This window comes from Amphiprion ocellaris, chromosome 21 (genome assembly GCF_022539595.1).
Source record: "Amphiprion ocellaris isolate individual 3 ecotype Okinawa chromosome 21, ASM2253959v1, whole genome shotgun sequence".
Classification (NCBI taxonomy): domain Eukaryota; kingdom Metazoa; phylum Chordata; class Actinopteri; family Pomacentridae; genus Amphiprion; species Amphiprion ocellaris.
In genome coordinates this window covers 21731066-21753318 of record NC_072786.1, presented here as the reverse complement: position 1 = coordinate 21753318, position 22253 = coordinate 21731066, and the positions used below count along the sequence as shown (strand labels likewise).

The 22253-nt window shown below is 39.7% G+C and overlaps 1 protein-coding gene and 1 long non-coding RNA gene across 2 annotated transcripts in view; one reads left to right on the top strand and one right to left on the bottom strand.

Annotated features, from left to right (window-relative positions):
* Nucleotides 1-478: 478 nt before the first annotated feature.
* Nucleotides 479-3355, bottom strand: LOC129347904 (uncharacterized). The gene is made up of 2 exons (XR_008600244.1): nt 3196-3355; nt 479-3099 (listed from the first exon to the last, which is right to left on the bottom strand). It is a non-coding gene; the product is annotated as an uncharacterized LOC129347904 (long non-coding RNA).
* aldh1l2 (aldehyde dehydrogenase 1 family, member L2) overlaps nt 2499-22253 on the top strand; it is a 30801-nt gene continuing 11046 nt past the window's right edge. Inside the window, exons 1-12 of the mRNA XM_023299753.3 lie at nt 2499-2715; nt 4933-5077; nt 7852-8086; nt 14392-14557; nt 15258-15359; nt 16175-16264; nt 18145-18279; nt 18517-18642; nt 18744-18835; nt 21230-21377; nt 21468-21587; nt 21976-22103. Coding sequence (XP_023155521.1) covers nt 2668-2715; nt 4933-5077; nt 7852-8086; nt 14392-14557; nt 15258-15359; nt 16175-16264; nt 18145-18279; nt 18517-18642; nt 18744-18835; nt 21230-21377; nt 21468-21587; nt 21976-22103 — 1535 coding nt within the window. The 5' untranslated portion in view covers nt 2499-2667. The remainder of the gene's footprint in view (nt 2716-4932; nt 5078-7851; nt 8087-14391; nt 14558-15257; nt 15360-16174; nt 16265-18144; nt 18280-18516; nt 18643-18743; nt 18836-21229; nt 21378-21467; nt 21588-21975; nt 22104-22253) is intronic.

Genomic DNA, 22253 nt, shown 5'->3' with positions numbered 1-22253 from the left:
AGGGCAGTCGAGTGTGGATGGTGCCAGATGCATGTTTGATCAGAGCTTGTTCAGTGTGAGAGTCCGGGCAGGTGTTCAGCAGCTGCCAAGCCCAAGAACCAGAACCAGCAGGTACAGTGGAACTGGAATAAAACTTGCTCAGGTTATGTTTACCCTGGGGAAAGTGTGTTATACACGACTTTCACTGCATTTGAGCCCAAATCAACACCAGAGCTTTAAAATATCAGAATGATACAGGGCTGTGGTGACATACTTTCAAGCACCTTGTGGTTAAACGTTTTTACATAACTTGTTTATTTAAGACATCACCTTGCAACCCAATTAGTCTTTGGTTCATTTTCAGAGAGGTTACAAGTAAATTTCATATACTTGTTGGTTTGTTGTTGGACTGTATACACATAGTGCATGCCTTTAAAAATATATTATTAATCACAGTACAAAAAACAAAGTTTGAGAACACATAAGCAACACTACCAGGTTAAGGTGTACAAGACTTTAATTTTATCACATATTATTTTCAAGTTTCATATCTTAGCCCAAGTCAGCTTTGAATCTTAAAAAATTGACTAAATAAAATGTGGTAGAAAGAATGCCAAAATACAAACAATTGTTGCTTTCTGTGGTATTTCAGAAAAGCATCTCATCCTGTTTGACACAGTACCTGCACACTCTATCAATACGATAAGGAAAATGAATTTTTCTGTGGAGAAATAAGTGCATGGTTACCATTTAGTAGAAATAACTTGCTTTAGATGTTCTGAATAATTATCTACCAGTCTCTGACGATGGTTTGCCGAACTTTTTGACTGGCTGCTACATGTTTCATGGTTTTCTTGCATGTACTGCCCATTTGAAATCTGCCAAAAACATTCAGTTGGATTCAGATCTGGGTTTTGAAAAGATCCTCCCATAACCCTCCATTTGTTCATACTCAGCTCATCAGTTCATACTTTGATGGATTTGCTCATGTGCTTAGGATCATTACTCTGTTGAAAGCTTCACTTCCAGTTTGACTTCAGTTTTGGGACAGGTGGCCTCTCCTGATCTTCAAGGACGCTATGATGTGATGCAGAACTAATAGTTGAAGTAATGACTGCAAGCTGCCCAGTTTCTGAGGCAGTGAGAAACTCCAAACTCTAACATTTCCACCAAACTGCTTCACAGTGTGGCATTCATGTGTTCAGAGGTCAATATTCTAAAAGGTCTGTTCTTTGCCTGCATTTTCACTGGCAAACTGTAGTTTTGCTTTAATGTCCTTTTTGGACTGCAAAGGCTTTTTTTTCTGGCACTTTTCCCATGCAGGCCGAAGCTGTGTGATCTTTTATGATTATAGATTGTAGACGCAGCATTTTGACTCCAGTGTTACCTGCAGATCTTATGATGGCATTTTGTGCTTCCTGGAAACAATTTTTATAAGGTGTTTTTTTTTTTTTTTTTTTTTTTTTTTTTTTTGAACCAACACTTTGCTCTTGGGTTGAATTTGCTGGGGCAGTAGACGACTTCTGTTATGTTAATACATACATGAATTCTACAATTTGTACAATTTCATTTTCAGATGCTTTTATCCTAAGCTACGTATATCTGAGCGTAAGACAAGTGCCTAACATTAGCAGTGTGTTAATGAATGAATAATTATGGATCACTTAGACTAAACATAAAGATATTCAGTGATCTGAAAAAAATTAACTCAAATACAAAATTTTACAGGGTTGAGCTCGAGCCATATTAGTCATTTGTTAGCATCTTCGAAACTTTGATTTGCCGCTGATAGCCCAGTTCAACCTTCACATGCTAAGGACAGGCCACAAAAATGGGCAATTTATGCTTAACTGGAGACATTTCTTAACAATATTTTTTTTTTTAAATAATGCAAGAGAAAGGAGTTCAAGGATGAAAACTAATTCAGTTTGGCATGTAAGTATGCATTATTGATATTAAGACAGATATAACCGGAGCTAAGCTACTGCTAGCAAACAGCTACGAGGCTAGTGCTAGCTATTTGTGCTAGCCTTAGCAGTACTGGGATAGTTACTGGATGTTTACTAGAAGCAAACGTTTCATTTCCATTTTAAACAATATTCTTCAAGCGATATGCTGTAGGATATCTAAAGTTAAATGCTTATGTTTAATATGTACACTACCATTCAAAAGTATGGGGTCACTTAGAAACGTCCTTATTTTTGAAAAACTTTTTTTCAATGAAGATAAAAAGTTATTCATGAATCCAGGCTAGACATTGTTAATGTGGTAGATGACTATTCTAGCTGGAAACGGCTTATTTTTAATGGAATATCTACATAGGGATACAGAGGAACATTTCCAGGAATTTCCAGTGTCTTTTTAACTTGTAAATACAGTTACATCGACGTTTCCGTCAGGACGCCGGTATAATCAGTTCCCACGCGTGTTCGCGCATGGTGACCATAGTAAGCACTGCGTGACCGCGCACGTACGGTGCCAGGCAGGACGTACGTCGGCGGCTGTCGAGTATAAGCTGGCTGTGGCGAGCCCAGACCACGGCCACACTGTCAGTGACTCACAGCCACACGCCGACAAACACGGGGCAGGTGTGTGGATACAGCAGGGCTTTTCTCTCTACAGCGGCTCGGACAAACTGTGCAGCGCCTGGATTTGTTCTCATTTTTTTGCATTCAAAACACCACCGTCATGTTGTGGACAGCGAGTCAAGTGTTAAGGAAATTCTCCACCTCGTCCGTGAGTAACGCTGCATTTGCTGCTCCAAAGAATGAATCTGATACTTAGGATGCATAGATCTGAAAACATCCTATCCGTAAATAATGGATGCATGGCTAGATTTGGGGTTCCATGAGGAGGACTGAGTCCGGCTCGGTTCTGATAGCGGATCAGTCATTCCCAGGAGCTCCTAAGTCCCTCTGCTGCAGTATTTTCAGCAAACCCAGTAAATGTTGGTTTGCAGTGTGTGTGTCAGTTTGGCACGTTACTGTCCGCTGTCTGCGTCCCTTCCTCCCGCTGGGCTCTCACTGCGCTGGCCTCTACTGTACAAGATCTGGAGGAGTTGCATCAGCATATGAGCTCCACACTGTACACCGTCAGCGGCTTAGTTCCGATCCTGCAGGGCTGCACAGACAATCAGGTCATTCATTCATCATTATTAAGACTGTTTTGCAGCCTGAAGCAGTGTTATTAGTTACTGTGTTGAAGCTACCTACTTACTGCAGGTAGTTGCTTTCAATGCACCATGAAACACGTTGCAAAAGGCAACGTAACAACCACAGCCGGTGCCTCCTGCACTTGACAGGACCATTCATATGAGCAGGGAAACCTGATCCCTCCCTGCTGCACACATGTGCTGCTGCTCTCAGATACACGGGTGGTGGCCTCTGGCATGCACTTGAACTTTTCACTCGATATGAGGGCTTGTACTCTCCTTCAGCCAATAGCTTATCTCAGAACTGACTTTGGCCAGTAACAAAGATTTAAGGATCATTAGGCCGGGCCTGGAGGTAGAGATTTGGAGCCCTAGAAATGCTCCACCTCTAGTTCATTTAATAGTTTTTAGGCATTGCCATGAATAAGTGTCAAAAATACAATCAAAACTATAACAATAAAAAAATTCAAATTTATTAATAAAAGTTGATCAGTGTGGTCTTTTTTGGACCAATACTGATCACTTATTAGTAGTCAAGGAGACTGGTAACTGATACAAACCCCAACACAAAACTGTGTAGACAAACTTTGTTTATATGTTTTACAGATGTTTAATTCAAGAAAACTTTCCAGCAAATATCCTTTAGTGCTACTGGTTACACAACCTGTAACCAGAGATTCCATATGAGAGACTCTCCATTTTAAGAATTCTGAATAGAGATCTTTTGGAGACCTCTGGTAGACCGAAGATGGTAGTTTTATGACACATGTCCCACCCCTTCTTCCAACAAGCCAATCATCTGCTTAATGACAGGCAAAGCAGGTAACGTCCAGCCAAAGTGTTGTTGGGCAGTTATAAGAATGGTCCTGTGAAACTGTACACATGAACAACTTCTTTTTTTTACACCCTGTTTTTGGAAAACATAATCTAAATTAAAACCAGAAAGACCCTGATGATTTCATGTAGTGCCATCAGGGTACCACCTTGAGCTTAGAGACTATGCTTTTTTGATAGGAAGCCTGAATTGTCAACTGGGGGCATGAAGTTCGAAAGACTGGAGCATTTAGCAAGTAAGGAGATGCTGCCAGGTTGCATTATAGAAGTGTAGACTACAGGGGTTTTGAAAGCTTGACTTTCAAAATCTGTCTTTTGCAAATCTGCCAGCTTATAGTAGTGTATTACAGAATTGCTGCGATGCCCCTTTAAGAGTTGTGTTTCATGGGCCCCTCTGGTTCCTGCCTGCCTGTTTAAGACCACCCATATATTTAGTTTCCTAGAAGTCCAGTTGCATAACATCTATACAGCTGGAGTGAAGTCAGGAAGGAGGGTTGGAAATCTTCCTCTACTGAACAAAGCTCGATGTATAGTAGAGCTGCAACAATGAATTACTTAGTTGTCAACTATTCTGATTGTCAAGTAATCGGATTAAATAATTTTCTAAGAAAGAAAAAGCAAAATTGTATGATTGCAGTTTTTTAAAATGTGAATACTTTCTGGTTTCTTTCCTTCTCTAGGACAGTAAACCGAATATTGTTGGGTTGTGGCCAAAACAAGACATTTGTAATCTTGGGCTTTGGGAAACACTGATCCACATCTTTCACTATTTTGTGACAACTAATTGAATAATCAAGAAAATTATCAGCAGACATAATGGTAGTTGCAGTGCTAATGTACACTTTTACATCAAGTGAAAATCATTCTTAAAACAAGGTTCTTGCTGTGGATAAGTATTTGCATTTTACAGCATTGCAGATATGCAGTAAGTAGAGCTGAAACTTACGTATTGTTTCCTCTCGTTACAGCACTATTACCAGAATAAGCTAAAACTAGCTATTATTGGCCAGAGTCTGTTCGGACAGGAGGTTTACTCCAACCTGAGGAAGCAGGGACACAAGGTGGTGGGTGTGTTCACAGTCCCTGACAAGGATGGCAAGGCTGACCCCCTGGGTGAGTTCACTGTGTTTAAGCATTGGTTCTGTGGTCTTCTCATGACTATCTTCCTGATCCTTTAGTGAAATAGTCACTGTGTACCCATAGATTCATATCAAGCATTTGAAGTCATTGTTTAATCTCTGAGGGTCCTCAGTTCACTCTTTTTTAAACTGTGAGAAACTGTGTTGCAACCTGGTACAAATGGAAACACAATACAAAGTGACAGAAGGTAGCAACATAAAAATATCACATTTTAGCAGTATAAGAAAATACATATTAGCATATACCAGCAGATGAACCTGCAGTCTGGACTGCTGCTTAGCCACAGATCCTACACTAGTATACTTCATTAGGCTGTAAAACCAGTACAAGGTGTTACAAAGCATCACTACGAAGTTGCTGAAGTGTGCAGCATAGCTATGTGAAACTGCAGAGTTGCTGCTACTGCTCTGTCCCTCTGTTGCTATTAGTAACTATTTTCACATTACTTGTTTTCATTTTTGCAAAAAAGTGCAGCTGTAAATGGAAAAGTGAGAGAAAAAAAAGCTCAGCGATGATATTTAGAGCAAGTAGTAGTTCTGTAGTTGTTTGGACAATATCTTTCTGTACACTGCTTGTGAGTCATACAAAAAAGCAAACCTTGGTCTCAGGGAGGTACTGTCTGATATGTGTGTAGGACGTTGTGAAATTACATACAAAATGCATGAGGGTAAACATTTTATAGCTTCTGTATAAATGAATAACAGCCTGGAGGTGTGATGCCCCTCTGTCCTGGGTCGTCGCTCCGGGCCACCAGAGGCCTGTGCTGTGGCTGAGGTAGATGCATGTTGACTCTACAGTGCTCTTGGACAAAGACTGGCCTTGATCCTGTGTTAGCTGTGGGATAGTGGCTCCATTGTCTGTGTGGGGAGAGGCCCTGTGTGGCCCGGAGATGCAGCACTGAGGTGAAAAGTCTGCAGTCGGGCTGCACTCTTTGGTGTGATGCAATCTTTCCAGGAAGCATCATCATCTGCTATCAGCAGCCTCTTGACCATTGCTTCTCCCTTTCTTTTTTTTTTTTTTGGAGAAATACTCAACTATTTCCTCTATTAATAATAATAAACATACACATATTCCTGCTGCATCTGAGTGTGCTATAGTTTGAATTTTTTAGCCCTTCAGCAACAAAAGGTGAAAGGTCAATACAAGATGTACTACTGTTCAAAAGTTTGGGGTCTCCCAGACAATTTCATGTTCTCCATGAAAACTCACACTTTTATTCATGTACTAGCATAATTGCACAAGGGTTTTCTAATCATCAATTAGTCTTTCAACACCATTAGCTAACACAATGTAGCATTAGAACACAGGAGTGATGGTTGCTGGAAATGTTCCTCTGTACACCTATGGAGATATTCCATTAAAAATCAGCCGTTTCCAGCTAGAATAGTCATTTACCACATTAATGTCTAGACTGTATTTATCATTCAGTTCATGTTATCTTCATTGAATTTTTTTCTTCTTTCAAAAATAAGGACATTTCTCAGTGACCTGTTCTTTTGAATGGTAGTGTATTTACTGTAATACTTAAAATGACTCATGCTTGCATCTTTGAGCTTACATGTGTTTGAGAGTTGGTGGCTTCAGTGTTGGTTGTTTGTGGCCTCCCTCAGTGACTGAAGTGGAGAAAGCTGGCTCATCTGCTGCACTCTGCTAGGTTTATTGCAGTTTACTGGAGTTGTGTGTCTCCACTGGCAGAAGGAAGGTCTGGTTCTGACTGGAGTTAAAGCTTATCTAACTCATGTTGAATAGCTGAGACTGCCACATGTGGTTGCAGCGCTCAGTGGCTCTTCACAGAGAACAGTTAATGACTGTGTTTTTGTCATTTGAGCCATTGTCAAAACATTCAGTGCTAGTTCTATTTAGTGGCACTGAAAAAAGGACAATGGAGTACTGAATCAAACATCACTGCATTCACACGCTGCAATATTGAAAGGTAAATTTGAGAATACCTCAGTGTAGACACTGTAGAAACTCCAGAGTGCATTTGGTCATTACTTGGGGTGCTCTGGTGGTCCTGACTGTCCAGCCTCAAGTCTTGGAACATCCTCTCATATGGCCATGCCAAGGGTTCCAGAAAAACTCCCTACCTACAAATGCATTACAGGTTTTAAGAAACACATAAAATGAAGAATAGAACAAATCTCGTTGAGTCGATTTTCAAATTGAAATGGACAGGGACTATGAAGGGCAGCTGGATTGATAGATTGGCTGGGCTGATGTTTTAGTTGAACTGATTTGCCAGAAATGTGCCCAAATAAAGCACAATATCAAGTATAATGCACCTTAAATGATTATGTTAACCTCATATTTTGAGAATTTACCATCAAACAAAGCTGGGAAACCAGATATTCTTTTGACAAGCTAGTGTCTAAGAAACTTTTTTTTTTTTAAAGTTTAAAACAGTGGCTCAATATTAATAGCAAAATGGTTGCCATTAATTTTCTGTCAATAAACAACTGACTAGATTTTCTTGACTTATTGAGAGCCATAGCCCAATGGAATGAGCTGTGAATTATTCTGCTTCTTTTAGTCTTTATGTTGAGATTAACAGTTAGTTTAATAGTGCTTTCTCAATCATCCATAGTATTGCCCATATGATTTCTCAATTAAAAAGTCCAGAAAATGCGCAGTTTTATGATATGTTGGGATCACTGTTGTGATATAAATGAGTATGGTTTATAACAAAGTGCTTCCATGCAGGGTTAGCTTTCTAAACTTCACCACTAAACTGTCCTCTCTCCTCCCAGCGGTGGCTGCAGAGAAGGACGGGACGCCGGTGTTCAAGTTCCCTCGGTGGCGGGTAAAGGGGAAGCCCATCCCTGAGGTGGTGGACGCCTATAAGTCAGTGGGCGCCGAGCTCAACGTCATGCCCTTCTGCTCCCAGTTCATCCCCATGAACGTCATCGACAACCCCAAGCACGGCTCCATCATCTACCACCCTTCCATCCTGCCCCTGCACCGAGGAGCCTCAGCCATCAACTGGTGAGGGAGGTGGGAAAGTGGGATCTGAGAGCGCTATACTATGATGAAGGGTTAATACAAGTTTAGTTGACAGCTATGGATGTGACAACATATCACCATAGCACTCTGCTGTATGCCGTAGCTGTTGAACAGTAAGCACACCTGGTTTCAGTACAGTTTTGGAAAAAGCATGAGTTTTTAGCATTATGAGGAAGGCAGAGACATGTCCTCAGATATAATATGTTTGATACCAGAGTGTTGTCAAGCCAGATCTTCTGACATGCCACATTAGACAGGTCTGAACAGGAAGCAGAGGATGAACTCTTCTCTCTCCATGACAACAGCTTTATATTTACTTTATATTACTGTTTTAATAATGTTGTGGCATGGCATAAATTATTCCTCTGACAAGGAACACGGTGGAGTTATGTGACGATCGGCGCTGGTTTGTCTGTTTGTCTGTCTGTTCACAACAATGCTCAAAAACAGACAAACTGATTTGGATGAAATTTTCAGGGAAAGTCAGAAACGACACAAGGACCAAGTGGTTAGATTTTTGCAGTGATGCAGCTTATAGTCTGGATCCACAGATTTGGTAAAGATTTCTGTATCATTGCAAGGTAGCGGCACAGCGTCACTGTAACTATGACAACAAGTGAACACTACATCAGCTGCCTGCTGATGATCACATGATTGTGATCCTACTACAAATACAAATCTCCTCATTATCAATCAATCAATCAAATTTATTTATAGAGCACTTTACAACAACATAAAAGAAGACCAAAGTGCTTTCCATCAGCATGATAAAATAAAACAAAGCAATTTGGTTACTAAAAAACCATAAAACCATAAAAACCATAAAACCATAATGCAGCATAGATGAATCAGTAACATTTAAATAAGGCATTTTATTTATTATTTATTATATTTAGTTTTGTGATCCTCAGTCTCTAAATTTTCCATTCTCCACCAAAAAAGATTCTTTGAAGATAAATGACTAATATATCAACAAAAACGTTAAAGAGTATGAAAAATGTATTATGTATATGTAATGTATTGAATGGACAATGTTCAGTTCAATTATTGATTTATTATCCATTGTGAAGGTGCAGTCGGCTGTACACTCCGTTTGACCATCACCCTCAAAGATCTGGTAACCTTGGAGAACTGGCTGGTAGTTAGGGGCACAGGAGTATAGAGAAATTTCAAAAGACAGTACCAGAAACAAAGGAAAAACACTAAATGTTTTTGGTATGTACAGAACACAGTAATACACAGAACAATCTCTAAAATGTTACAATTACTTGTGTAAATTAAGCAGGGTTATTGCACAGGAAACAAAGGTGTTGTCAGACCCATTCCAGTTAAACCATGGTACTGTACATTTCCTGAGGGAAGAGTTTCAGACTGAGAGTGAAAGGGGTGGTCAGTGCTCTCTGATGTAGAGCTGGCCTTTCAGAAAACCTGCTGGTCATAGACAGCTGACAGCGGGGTCTATGGGATGCCTGTCACCTTACCAGCTGCTTTCATAATACAGCTGAGGTTTCTGTTTGTATGTTCAGGTTACCATACTAATCTGTCACAGAGAAATTCAGATTATATAAATGACTTAAAAAGCAAAGACATGAATTTCCAATCTACATAAAAAAAGTAACTTCCTAAAGGCCATTTTATGTTTTCCTCATTTGTATGGATTCTATGAGACATACATTTCATCCTTTGCCTAAGTCTTTGAAGGTTCGTGCTCACCCCTCCATGTAGGTTTACATGCAGCCCAAAATTACTTACTGTCCATATTACAAGCACAGCATTACTGCCAAATGGTGTTTAAAATGAATAAGCAGAGTCTGTATGAGGAGATTCTTTATCATCTACACCTTCATAATTCATCAGTAAAAGAGTTGTAATTGAAGTAGTCACTGCCAGACTTTGGAGGTGCTTTGATTTGTACATGCATTCTATAAACATAGTGGGCAGCTGTAAATTTTCCAGGTTTCCTATGCTGTGTCCACCCACTTGGAATGGTCAGGACAGCAAACTTTAGCAGCATGCACTTCCATAGTACACCTCAGGAAGAGTCACTGACACGATGCTACAACCCAGTCTGCAACCAGACAGTATATCCAGTTAAAAGTACAAAATCAGACAGCTCCAAAATGCAGCCAGGTTCCAGGTGAGAGGTGGGTGGAGAGAGGCGGAGACCAATATGTGTGTTTGAAAAGCCACCCATCCATTATCTACACACCGCTTAATCCTCATTAGGATCATTGGGGGGCTGGAGTCTATCCCAGCTGACTTAGGGTGAAGGCAGAGGACACCCTGGATAGGTCACCAGTAGACAAACAATCACACTTACATTCACAGCTACAGACAATTTAGAGTTGCCAATTAACCTCGGCATGTTTTTGGACTGTGGGACAAAGACGGAGAACCTGGAGAAAACCCACCATGCACAGAGAGAACATGCAGACTCCATGCAGAAAGATCCCAGGAAGGCTGGGATGTGAACCGGGGATCTTCTAGCTGCAAGGCAAAAGTGATAACCACCAAGCCACTGTGCAGCCCTGTTTAGAAAACCACTAATACAAAACATCTCTACACATGTGATTTTGATAGACAGAGATGCGTTTTTTAGAGGTTAAATCAATACCAGGAGATAAATTGTGTGATGAAAACTGTTTTGTCACTAGTTAGTGTGTGACTTGTTTGATGAGATGTTATGACATCGAACCAAGCAGTTCACATCCTCTGTTACTGCTGTAACTTTGCTTTCGGCTCTCTGCCCACTGGGATTTACAGCAGTGAGAAATGACTGCAGTGGCAGGTCGGCACACAAAAACCACATCATTTTACTGAGAATAATGATGGATTACACATCACAACCAGACAAGGCAGGGATTATCAGTTTAGCTGTGAATGAATAGGAACAGACTGGTGGCGGTTAGCCAGCACAAACACTAAGTGACACTGCAGAAGACTGACTGCCAAGCTCCTGTTGGACATGTGTTGAAGAAATCAGTCAAAGTCCTTGTCACACGTTTGGTGTAGATGAGTGTGAGCTGACAGACACAGAGAGCAGGTCTGAGATCAGCTAATGAGGTGGCATTTTCTTTTAGATTCTATGACCAGGTAGACTGTTTACAACGACAAAGGAGGGAGGAGATCAAGGTGATCAAACAGTAGGAGGTAGCACACTGTTTCCGGGTATTACATGATTACCTTCCTTTACAGTAGTCACATATGGACTCTAGCCCTGCATAAAAAGCAGCAGTGTAACATAATCAGCATAATAAAGGATATGTCTTCTACATCAAAGAATTCTAAGTCTGCACTGGTATTGAGTATCGAACAAGAGAAGTTTGTTCTTCGTCAAAGAATAGCAAGTCTGTGTTGGTATCCTTCACATGTAATAGTAAGCTATGTATTACATACAATGTGTTGTTTTCTCAGACATGAATATTGCAGAATATACTGAATACTGAAGAAAAATGCCCATTCCTAATGTTTCTCAGGGTGGTTATTTATTGGGTTTAATCTGATATATTCTTCCTCAAATATAAATGTCTGTATGTATTATGTAAAGCACTGTGAACTGCCTTGTTAAGGCATGTATCAATCAAACAAACTGTAGTTATCTAACAACTTTTACACAGGTTATTACAGGTCAGTATAATTCCAAAAGAGGAATAAAACAGAGATATCAAAATGTGAATAAAACTATAAAGTATTCTAAAGTTAAACATAAAAAACTATATCTAAAAGCATAAAACATTCCAAGCAAAAGACAAGCTGAAATAGTAGGTTCTAAGTTTAGAGAACATAGAAGTCAAACGTTTGCATGATTTTATATGCGCTCAATCTCTTCCTTGCTCCTTTCAATAGAGTTTAGGGTTTAGCTGCAATTTTTTTGCAAAGATATTTCTTTACTTTGCTGTCAATGAGTAAATGTGTTGACTTTACAGGTCTCTACTTGCACTACATTTTATCATTTACCATTATTATGCACATTACCATCCAAAAGTTTGGGGTCATCCAGACAATTCCATGTTTTCCATGAAAACTCACACTTTTATTCATGTGCTAGCATAACTGCACAACAATTTTCTAATTATCAATTAGCCTTTAGCGAACACAATGTAGCATTAGAACACAGGAGTGATGGTTGCTGGAAATGTTCCTCTGTACCCCTATGGAGATATTCCATTAAAAATCAGCTGTTTCCAGCTAGAATAGTCATTTACCACATTAACAATGTCTAGACTGGATTTATCATTCATTTAATGTTATCTTCATTGAAAAAACTGCTTTTCTTTCAACAATAAGGACATTTCTAAGTGACCCCAAGCTTCTGAATGGTAGTGTACATAACTGACACTTGTTGTTGAAGTTACATAAGCTGGCCTCATTACTAAATGTTTTTGTCTTGCACTTTGTAACAACTAAAAGTCTTTCCAAAAAATAGAGTAAATTTGGTAACACTCAGACCCTCAGAGGTCAGAGTAAAGGTAGAGGCAGTTTCGCTGCTATCTGTCATTCTAGTAGGAGGTTTAAACCAGTTCTGTTTGAACCCAACCACCGAACAAACTGGTTTTCTTATCTCTCCCTCTTGCTAGTCAGTCTGTCCTCCACCCTTACTATCTCCATGCCCCTGCTACCACTGTGTGTAAACGAATAGCTTCCGCTAGCCTCACAAACGGTCATACAGACACTTGTAATTAAACTAACAATGTGCCCACAAATTTGCAGCAAGGTCATATTTTAAAGTGCATATGTAAATTGTAAAATTTTGGCAAAATTTCTGTGGACTTCTGGCTCTGTGAGTTTGTGGAAAATGGATTCTAAACTGTTGATTTTTAATTGTATTTTTGTTGCAGGTTTTTTGGAGTGTTTTCTATTTTCAGCAAATTTGCAATTCATATTTTCTGTCGAATATTTCTGTAAGGGTTAAGCCTTTTACAACAAGAAAGGCACTCAGACAGTGTAGTACTCCGCCAAGGCTGCTCAGTCGTATGATTTCCAACGGATGAAATCTTTAAACAATTCGTGGTCCGCAGCGGTGCATTTGTAGTAGGATCCCAATCATGTGATCATCAGCAGGCAGCTGACATAGTGTTCACTTGTTGTCATAGTTACAGTGACGCCGTGTCACTACCTCACAGTGATACAGAAATCTTTAACAAATCCGTGGATCCAGTCTATAAGCCACATCACTGCCAAAATCTAATCACTTGGTCCTTGTGTCATTTCTGACCTTCCCTGAAAATTTCATCCAAATTCATTAGTCCGTTTTTCACTCATGTTGTGCACAGACAAACAGAGGTTATCCCAACACAGAGAGCACCGTTCAGGCTCACATTCATACTTACGGCCAACACATGCACAGGGAGAACATCTCAGAGTAGAATTTGCTGCAAACATTCAAGCAAACCTGTTATAAGTTAACCAGAATTTGGCTGCACATTTTGCACAAAGGTTAACCATTGTCTGTCAGACCAGAGCACAGCTGCTGAACTGTGGAGACAAACTCTCAGTGAACATCTGTGCCAGCAGTTACTAACTTCTCATTACTGCCAGAATCTTGCCTCAGTTTGTCCGTAGTGAACCACAATGGCAAAAATGTGACTTTTTTTTTTTTTTTTTTGAAAACTCATCTCTTTGCTGCAAGTCATTCACAAGTTGCACACAAATCTGCTGCAAACCTTTTCCTTTCTTACAGGGACCTTAAGATTTGAACACCTGCACTTTTGTAAATGTCATCACTGATGCCCCCATTCACTCCCACAGTAAATCTGGGAATTTGGCAGCCATAACAAACCACCTACTAAAGACAATTTGAAAGTCAGCTGAAAGAATAGAAGGATTTTCTTTTGGTTTGTTTGTTCATCCATTAACTATAAGGCTTGAGCCAAGAAATAGTAGCCTGTGGGGAAGCAACAATGCTCTGAACAGCAAATGTTCACCAAAGAATAACTGCCTTTAAACCAGTTATTCGCCTAGACTAGTCAGAACTCCAGTTTTAGATGCATACAGCTGCGTTTTGACTAACATAACTTTACTTAATACAATATAATTACATTGGATATACAGCAGTAAGTATCCAATTAATCCAATGGATTCCAAAATAGAGCTTATTGCAGACAGTTGGTTTTCTTCACAGTCATATCAGCAGTTATACAGCAGCCGTCTCTGCTCTTAATCATTACTTTATCTTATTCGGTCCCAATTAGTCAGGTTTATGGTCTACTTTATATCCTACACCTGTTCTAAAAATAGGTGTGTTATGACACAGCTCTAACAGTGTGCTTGTCTTTGCACGTCACCAGGACCCTGATCCAGGGTGATAAGAAAGCTGGCTTCTCGGTGTTCTGGGCCGACGATGGCCTGGACACCGGACCGATCCTGCTGCAGAGGGAGTGCGCTGTGGAGCCCAACGACACTGTGGACACACTGTACAACCGCTTCCTCTTCCCAGAGGGCATCAAGGCCATGGTACTTACAGCAGAATATTAAGATAAACTTCACTGACATGCACTACAGACCGAGCTGTCACATGCAGTAGGGATGTCACGATACAGGACATTTGGCAGTTGGTACAAATACCAAAGAAATTATAAGTTTCTCAGTATACCAATGAACAGTATATACACTACCGTTCAAAAGTTTGGGGTCACCCGGCAATTTCATGTTTTTCATGAGAACTCCCACTTTTATTCACAATTGCACAATGGTTTTCTAATCAGGCGTTTCCAGCTAGAATAGTCATTTACTGGATTTATCATTCATTTAATGTTATCTTCATTGAAAAAAACTGCTTTTCTTTCAAAAATAAGGACATTTCTAAGTGACCCCAAACTTGTGAACGGTAGTGCGTTTCAACATGAAATACTTGGGATGAAGCTTTTAAGTGTTAAAAAAAGGCATTGCTGTTATTTAAAATAATATTGTCCCAAAAAAATCATAAATGAAAAAATAAATGCAAATAATAAATAGACTGTGTCATTCAGTTTCCTTGTGAGGACTTTGATGGGAATTCTTGTCATATTTTCTGTCCTTCAGATATAATTGTGTGTACCTCTGACAACTATGTTGGAAAATAAGTAGCATCATGTGTTCAGAATTTTAGTATCCTATTATTACGGAAGTATTGGTCCTCCAGCTTCCCTAATGCTCACGTGGTTTCCTGGTGCAGGTGGAGTCAGTGCAGCTCATTGCTGATGGAAAAGCCCCTCGAATTCCCCAGACAGAGGAAGGAGCGAGCTATGAAGGCATCCAGAAGAAATCAAACGCCAAGGTGAGAGTTCTAGTACGAGACAACAGCCTAAAGGCGAATAAGATAAGATAAAGCTTTATTAATCCCAAAGGTAATTCTTTTGCCAGACATTGCTCAAAAAATTGAATTATGTAACATAAGGAAATGCAGTGCTAGAAATGTAATAAGGTAACATGTCATGTGATATGAATGAATAAAGATAATTACAGTCTTTGTCGCACCAGACTCTTTCTCTCAGGAGCTGCTGTCTGTGAAAATGCAAAGAGAGAATATAGTAGTAAACGAGATAGAAGAAAATATTTTTAAAAATTCAGTTGATTTGTGTAAGTGAGACTGTCAAGTCTCCTATTAGTGAATCATTATTATGAATCAGAATTTACATCATTATGACCCATGTTGACCTGTTTCTACACAGAAGAATACACAGGTTGTATTCTGCAGCCTCAAGCTGTTGGACAGCTGCTGCAGTAACACCTTCGTTCAGTGAGCAGTATGGAAATTTACTGTCAGCTCTACATTTGTCTCAGGGCCAAAGCCATGAATGAGTGGCTGCTGGCCAGTTTATGATGGTTTATCCTGTACTGAGAAAGAGAGAGGTGGGGCAGATCTTAGCTGCTCTGATTTGTCACTTGGAGCCACATTGCTGGCAGCGTTTCCACATGAGCTATTCTTAGAGTAGAGGCTTCTTTTCCAGCATCATTTTTCCACGTGTCACTCCGCGAGCTGCAGCCAGCTGCTGGGCTTCCCTCTCATTCTCAGAAATTTACGTGACCTGGTCTGAAAATGAATCTGAGCCGACAGCAGTGTTGACACTGGCTTCTTTCTGTGTTCCCCAGGTTAACCTGGCCCAGCCAGCTGAGGCCATCCACAACTGGATCCGCGGCCATGACAAAGTCCCCGGTGCTTGGACTGTCATCAATGGTCAGGTGTGTTTACTGGAACAAAGAGAACACACACAGCAGGTGTCTGTTGTAAGGTCAGACTGATAGAGGTCTGGACGGTTCATACAGATCCTCATATTTTTTGATCCTGGATGTCTTTAAATATGAACTTCCAATTCCTATCATCACATTGGGCAGTTGGCCAGCTTTTCATTTCATAATGTTATCAATATATTTAGTATATTTTGTTGAATGGAATTGATATTTGAGGGTCTTGAGAGACAGTGAAGAGCTTAACCAAAACCTAGTTAAACAATGAATGAATTAATAAATACTAAATGTCAACGTAGGAAAAAGTACATGCATGATTAAAGGAAAATCTGTATCCATATAAATGTTTATAAATTACAGTAAGGAAGGAAAGAAGTCTGATGTTATTGTTTCATATGTGAAATAATAATATTTGTAATTCCATGACCAAATGACATGTAGTTGCAGTACGTACGAGCATTTTATGGTCACTCTGTGCAGACAACTATGTATAGCTGTGAAAAAGTATAAAAATATAGCATGCTGTTTTACACTTTGTCATTAGAGATTAAACTAATGGAATATGAAAAGAAGTGAGCATCAGAGGTGCTGCTAAGTGGATTTGTAGATTTTAACTTTAAATAATACTGAGATGTGATTTAGAAGCTGCAATCAGAGAATTTAGAAACTGTTCAGACCAGTTTATCGATTATCAAAACAGCTGTCAGTTCATTTAGTAGATAACAACTAATGGAATAATCATTGTAGCTCTACTTTAAATAGAGCCAGGCTCATTGTCCCCCTTACTGAGGACACATGTAAAATAATGAGAGGAACATACTGCAATGAACATTAGAACATTTTACCGATTCAAGTTGGTTTTATGTTTAGTGTTCTGAACCATGTTAAACTCTAACCAGCACAAGTGAATAATCATTTACAGATATGGTCACAGGTGTCATTTGAATATTGCTGGGACACATTAAGATCTGAGGGTCCTCCCCTAGGAAGTTTGAAGTGTTTCCTGGAAAAGGACCTCTAGAGTCATTTTAAATAACACTTTATTTTCTGCATTTTGGAGAATCTTTATGCATCAGTTTGTGCTATTTCTACAACACAAATTCAGGCGTTAGGTGACAGTTCAAAATATAATGGAATATCATACCCATCAGCCACAACATTAAAACCACTGACAGGTGAAGTGAATATCATTGATCATATTGGTACTATGTGGTGTTCTGCTGGAAAAACCTGGATTTTGGCATCTGTGTTGATGAGACTTAGACACCAAAACAAACATTGTCCCAGAAAAAGCACACCTCTTTGTGCAAATGACAATCCTAAATGTTACTGACCTACCCCCGCAGGAAAATACACCCCTCTACATCGCAAAAACATCAATCAGGAACATCTCGAGGAACATGACAGTCACCCAAGATGTTGATTTGACCTCCAAATTTCCTAGAGCCTGTTCTGATCAAGCATTAACAGGATGCAGTGGAACAAGTTTGATTCCCAGAGTCCTCACTGCGCAACCCAGAGCACCCAAAGGATCCACTGCCAACATCCTGGTCCAGACCCCGTAGGACACCCTGAGAGGTCCTCTGGTCCAGGCCCAATGATTCAGAGCATTTTTGAACACATAAGGGGGACCAATACAATATTAGACAGGTGGTCACAATGTTATGCCTGATCGGTGTATATGGATCTAATTATGTTTTCCACAATAGATTCAGTAATTGTCTATGCTCATAATTCATGTTTTCAGTTAAAAATGACCAAATGCTGAAGAAAAAAACTCGCAACAGTCAGAGGCCTTGTTTCATCTAAATTAACACCTATCTTCACACACACTAAATATATATATTTAAAGGTTTCTCTGTGTCTTTCCCCAGTCTGTCACCCTTTATGGCTCGTCCATGTTGGGAGGGTCAGCAGCAGCCGGTCAGCCCCTGGAGATTGAGGGAGCGTCCCAGCCCGGCATCGTCACCAAGAATGGACTTGTCTTGTATGGAACTGATGGCAAAGCTGTGAGTTTCACTGTAGCCTACTGTACTACTAAACAAATATCTAGAGCAAACAAGAGCAAAGTTGAGCGAGGGCAGCAGTGCCTCCACTGACTGCCATCATGCTGAACTCCAGATGTAACTGCTTTTCCAGCTGCAGGGTTATTCAAATTCAGCTGGCTAATTCAAACACAGCATGTGTCAGCATGTCCTCTTGCCTTGTTCCTGTATTATATCTGTACACTGACGGTCTATCTGCAGCTCGTGGTGAAGAATCTGCAGTTTGAAGATGGGAAGATGATTCCTGCTTCCAAATATTTCTCCTCTGGAGAAAGCTCCAGCGTGGAGCTGACCGATGATGAGAAGAAGATGGCAGAGGAGATCAGGGCAAGTAAACCCATGTTACCTGATTCTTATAGCCTGGTGTTCATCTTCTGACTGTAAATGAGTTGAAAGAAGAAAGTCAGCCTTTTTTTTTTGAATTGCAGAACACCTGGAAGGGTATCCTCAGCAATGTCTCAGCCATTGAGAACACCACAGACTTCTTCAAGTCTGGAGCCGCCTCCATGGATGTAGTCAGGTGAGGAAGGCAGAAGGTGCTGTGACTGATTCTTCCAGCTGTTGACCAGATATGGAAATGCATCTTTATTTTACAAAACCAACAAATTCTAAATACAAGTTAGCAGTCTCAACCCTCATCACTGAGTACAAATCTCAAATCTCCGGCCCCTGAGCATTCTGTCTGATAACCTTTTGTAACCATCTATGATCTGTATATTGTATTTTGACATGGTGACACTGCAAATGAGAACTCATAATACAACACACATCTTACATGCTATATTCCTACAATTTACAAATTTGTTTTAAATATTAATATTATCTGTCTACTTGCATTTATCCAAGATAAAATAGTGCAACATTGAATATGTTTTTCTAACAGTATTATTGTTCATGGACACATATTCAGTTGCTAAGTTAGGACCAAAGCTGAAGTGTCAACATTTTGAAACAACATGATAATATAAACAAGGCTGCTCATCTGTACCAGCCCACATGCTACTTTCAATAAAAATACACAGACAATAAAAATATACACTTTTAAGATATGATAAGGCACTGAGACAATAATATGTAGAAAAGGAGTGTTATTTTACTGAAAACATGGCCAAAGACAGCATTGTGCTGCATTATTAAGCACTATTTAAAACATACAAAGACTAATCACACAGATGAAAAGCAAATACTGCACATAAAATATATAAATCACTCAATCAATAAAGTGAATCCACAGTTAAAGATGTCCCAAAACGTGCTGCAGAGTTTTTGCACCAAGGAGTTAAAACAATGAAACACTATGCTTCCTTGTAATTTTACTGCAGTTTCAACATACTTGATTGAAGCAATACCACTACACAGTCTGGGGACTGGTCTTTTCTCTCAACATGCATTATCTTCACATTAACCATCTGCACTGTATGAGTCAAGTACTAATTGACTCAGTTTAAGCCTCAGTGTTATATCTTCCTTTAGGTCTTCCCTCCACACATCCTCAGGTGAATTGTATACCAATACATTTTAATAGATGTAAAGTTTACATGTTTTAGAAAAGAAAAAGAGAAGAGAAAGCTGAAATGCTGCTCTTTGTTTAGAAAAACCTACCTCTGCTTCAGTAGGACGGGATTTAACCTTCCAATGGGGGGGGGAGTATAACTGTTTTAGTGTTTGGGACAGTTGCAATAGTCTGAGAATATCAGGCCTATGCAACTTGAGAAATGTGCACATACTGTAGCACAACATTTGCACATCCCTTGTCAAAATATAGTCAGGACATATTCCTTTATATTTGATATTACTGCTATTTAATAGATGCTTTTACTAAAATAGTCCTAGACTTGACATTAAATATGTGAAAACATTTTTAAATATCTTTTATTTTTGTTACATAATAAAGAAGACTACGTGGTGTAATTTGGTATGGGCTTCTTTTGAATAGTTTTCACATTCTCATAGTGCTTACTTACACTCGTTTTTCGGTTTGAACAAAATTTTCATATCGACATCTGTAATATCGGTTATCTGCAATATCAGAAATCTTAATATCGGATATCGGTATCAGCCAGACATTTTCATATCGTCCATCACTAATGTAAACCTATTAGTGCCATATTTATAGCACTTAAAACCCTCAGCTGAGGGTCTATATCCCTGCCTCACACTAGTGAATAGTTTCTACAAAGACATCACGCTGCGTATTAGTTAAACACACTTTGCCCCATACTGGGTGATACTGGAGCTACAGTTTTTAGTTCTGGAAGACCGAATTTAAACAATGAACAATTTTCTAAAATGAGCTCTGAATAAACAATATGTGAAATATCCTCCTTGCAACTTTACCAAAAACAGTAAATGCATTTCTTTGGTTGGAAGGATCTTGTATGAGATTTTATAATGAGTTTGTTGTATCCAAGTGTGATACCTGGTATTCATGGTTTTACTAGTGTGTCAGAAGTAGCCACACATTTAGTAACAACAACATTGGAGCGACCGAGATTTCTTCTTTTTTTATATCTTTAAAGTACTTTTGGAGGCAGTTTTTTCTTATCCAGTTTGTGGATCATAAAATACACGGTGTTGTGTGTTGTAGAGATTGTGAAGCCCACTGAGACACAATTGTATTATTGTGCTGCAGAAAAAATATACTTGATTCGACTTGACAGCACACAACAAAATACTCCCAAGAACTAAAAAAAAGAGGTTTAATTTTATGTAAATAATACAAAGGAAGACAGACTAAATCAGAGGTTATTAGTAGATGTCAAATCACCAAACAGCAACAGTAAATACCTAAAGGAAAAGCAGTTTGTGAGTGAGAGTTGACAAGCATCTGACCAATACAGCAAATTACCGACAACCTACTCTGTCGGTGTAGCTGCAGCTGTCAGAACTGAGACGAGTTGTTGTCTGTGTGCAGGCTGGTGGAGGAGGTGAAACAGAAGTGTGCTGGTGTCCAGCTGCAGAACGAGGACGTGTACATGGCCACCACTTTCCAGGACTTCATCCAGATGTTCGTCCGCAGGCTTAGAGGAGAGGACCAGGAGGAGGAGCTGCTCATCGACTACGTGAGCCCGATCACCAAAGAAATACCAAAAAAGCACCGAGATGAAATCCTTCCTCCTGATTTCCAAATGTGAAATTGTTTTTGTTCCCAGGCAACCAAAGATGTGAACAACATGACAGTGAAAATGCCATATCAGTGCTTTATCAACGGCGGTTTTGAGGATGCAGAAAACAGCAAAACCTACGATACTATCAACCCTACTGACGGATCGGTGAGTCACATGACCATACTCACACCTGACGCTGTGGTTACATACACTACTGTTCAAAAGTTTGGGGTCACTTAGAAATGTCCTTATTTTTGAAAGAAAAGCATTTTTTTCAATGAAGATAACATTAAATGAATCATAATGTCTACAGTCTAGACATTGTTAATGTGGTAAATGACTATTGTCGCTGGAAACGGCTGATTTTTAATGGAATATCTACATAGGGGTACAGAGGAACATTTCCAGCAACCATCACTCCTGTGAATTTTCATGGAAAACATGACATTGTCTGGGTGACCCCAAATTTTTGAACGGTAGTGTATATACAGAAACTTTCAGAGACTGCTTTCATGGATTTATTGACTGTGTGACCATCATGTCCCTTCACCAGGTGATCTGTAAAGTGTCCTACGCCTCGGTGGGGGATGTAGACCGGGCGGTGGCTGCTGCAAAAGAAGCTTATGAAAACGGGCCCTGGGGCAGGATGAACCCCAGAGACAGAGGGAGTCTGCTTTACAAGTCAGTAGCTCCACCTAGAGGATTATATGAGGATTACATCATGAGCAAAATGATTTGGCACCAGATTCCCCGAGACAAGAAACAAGTAGTACGGCAACTGTGATAAAATTACATATATTGTTCAGCTACAGCATACAGGTCCAGTGGACA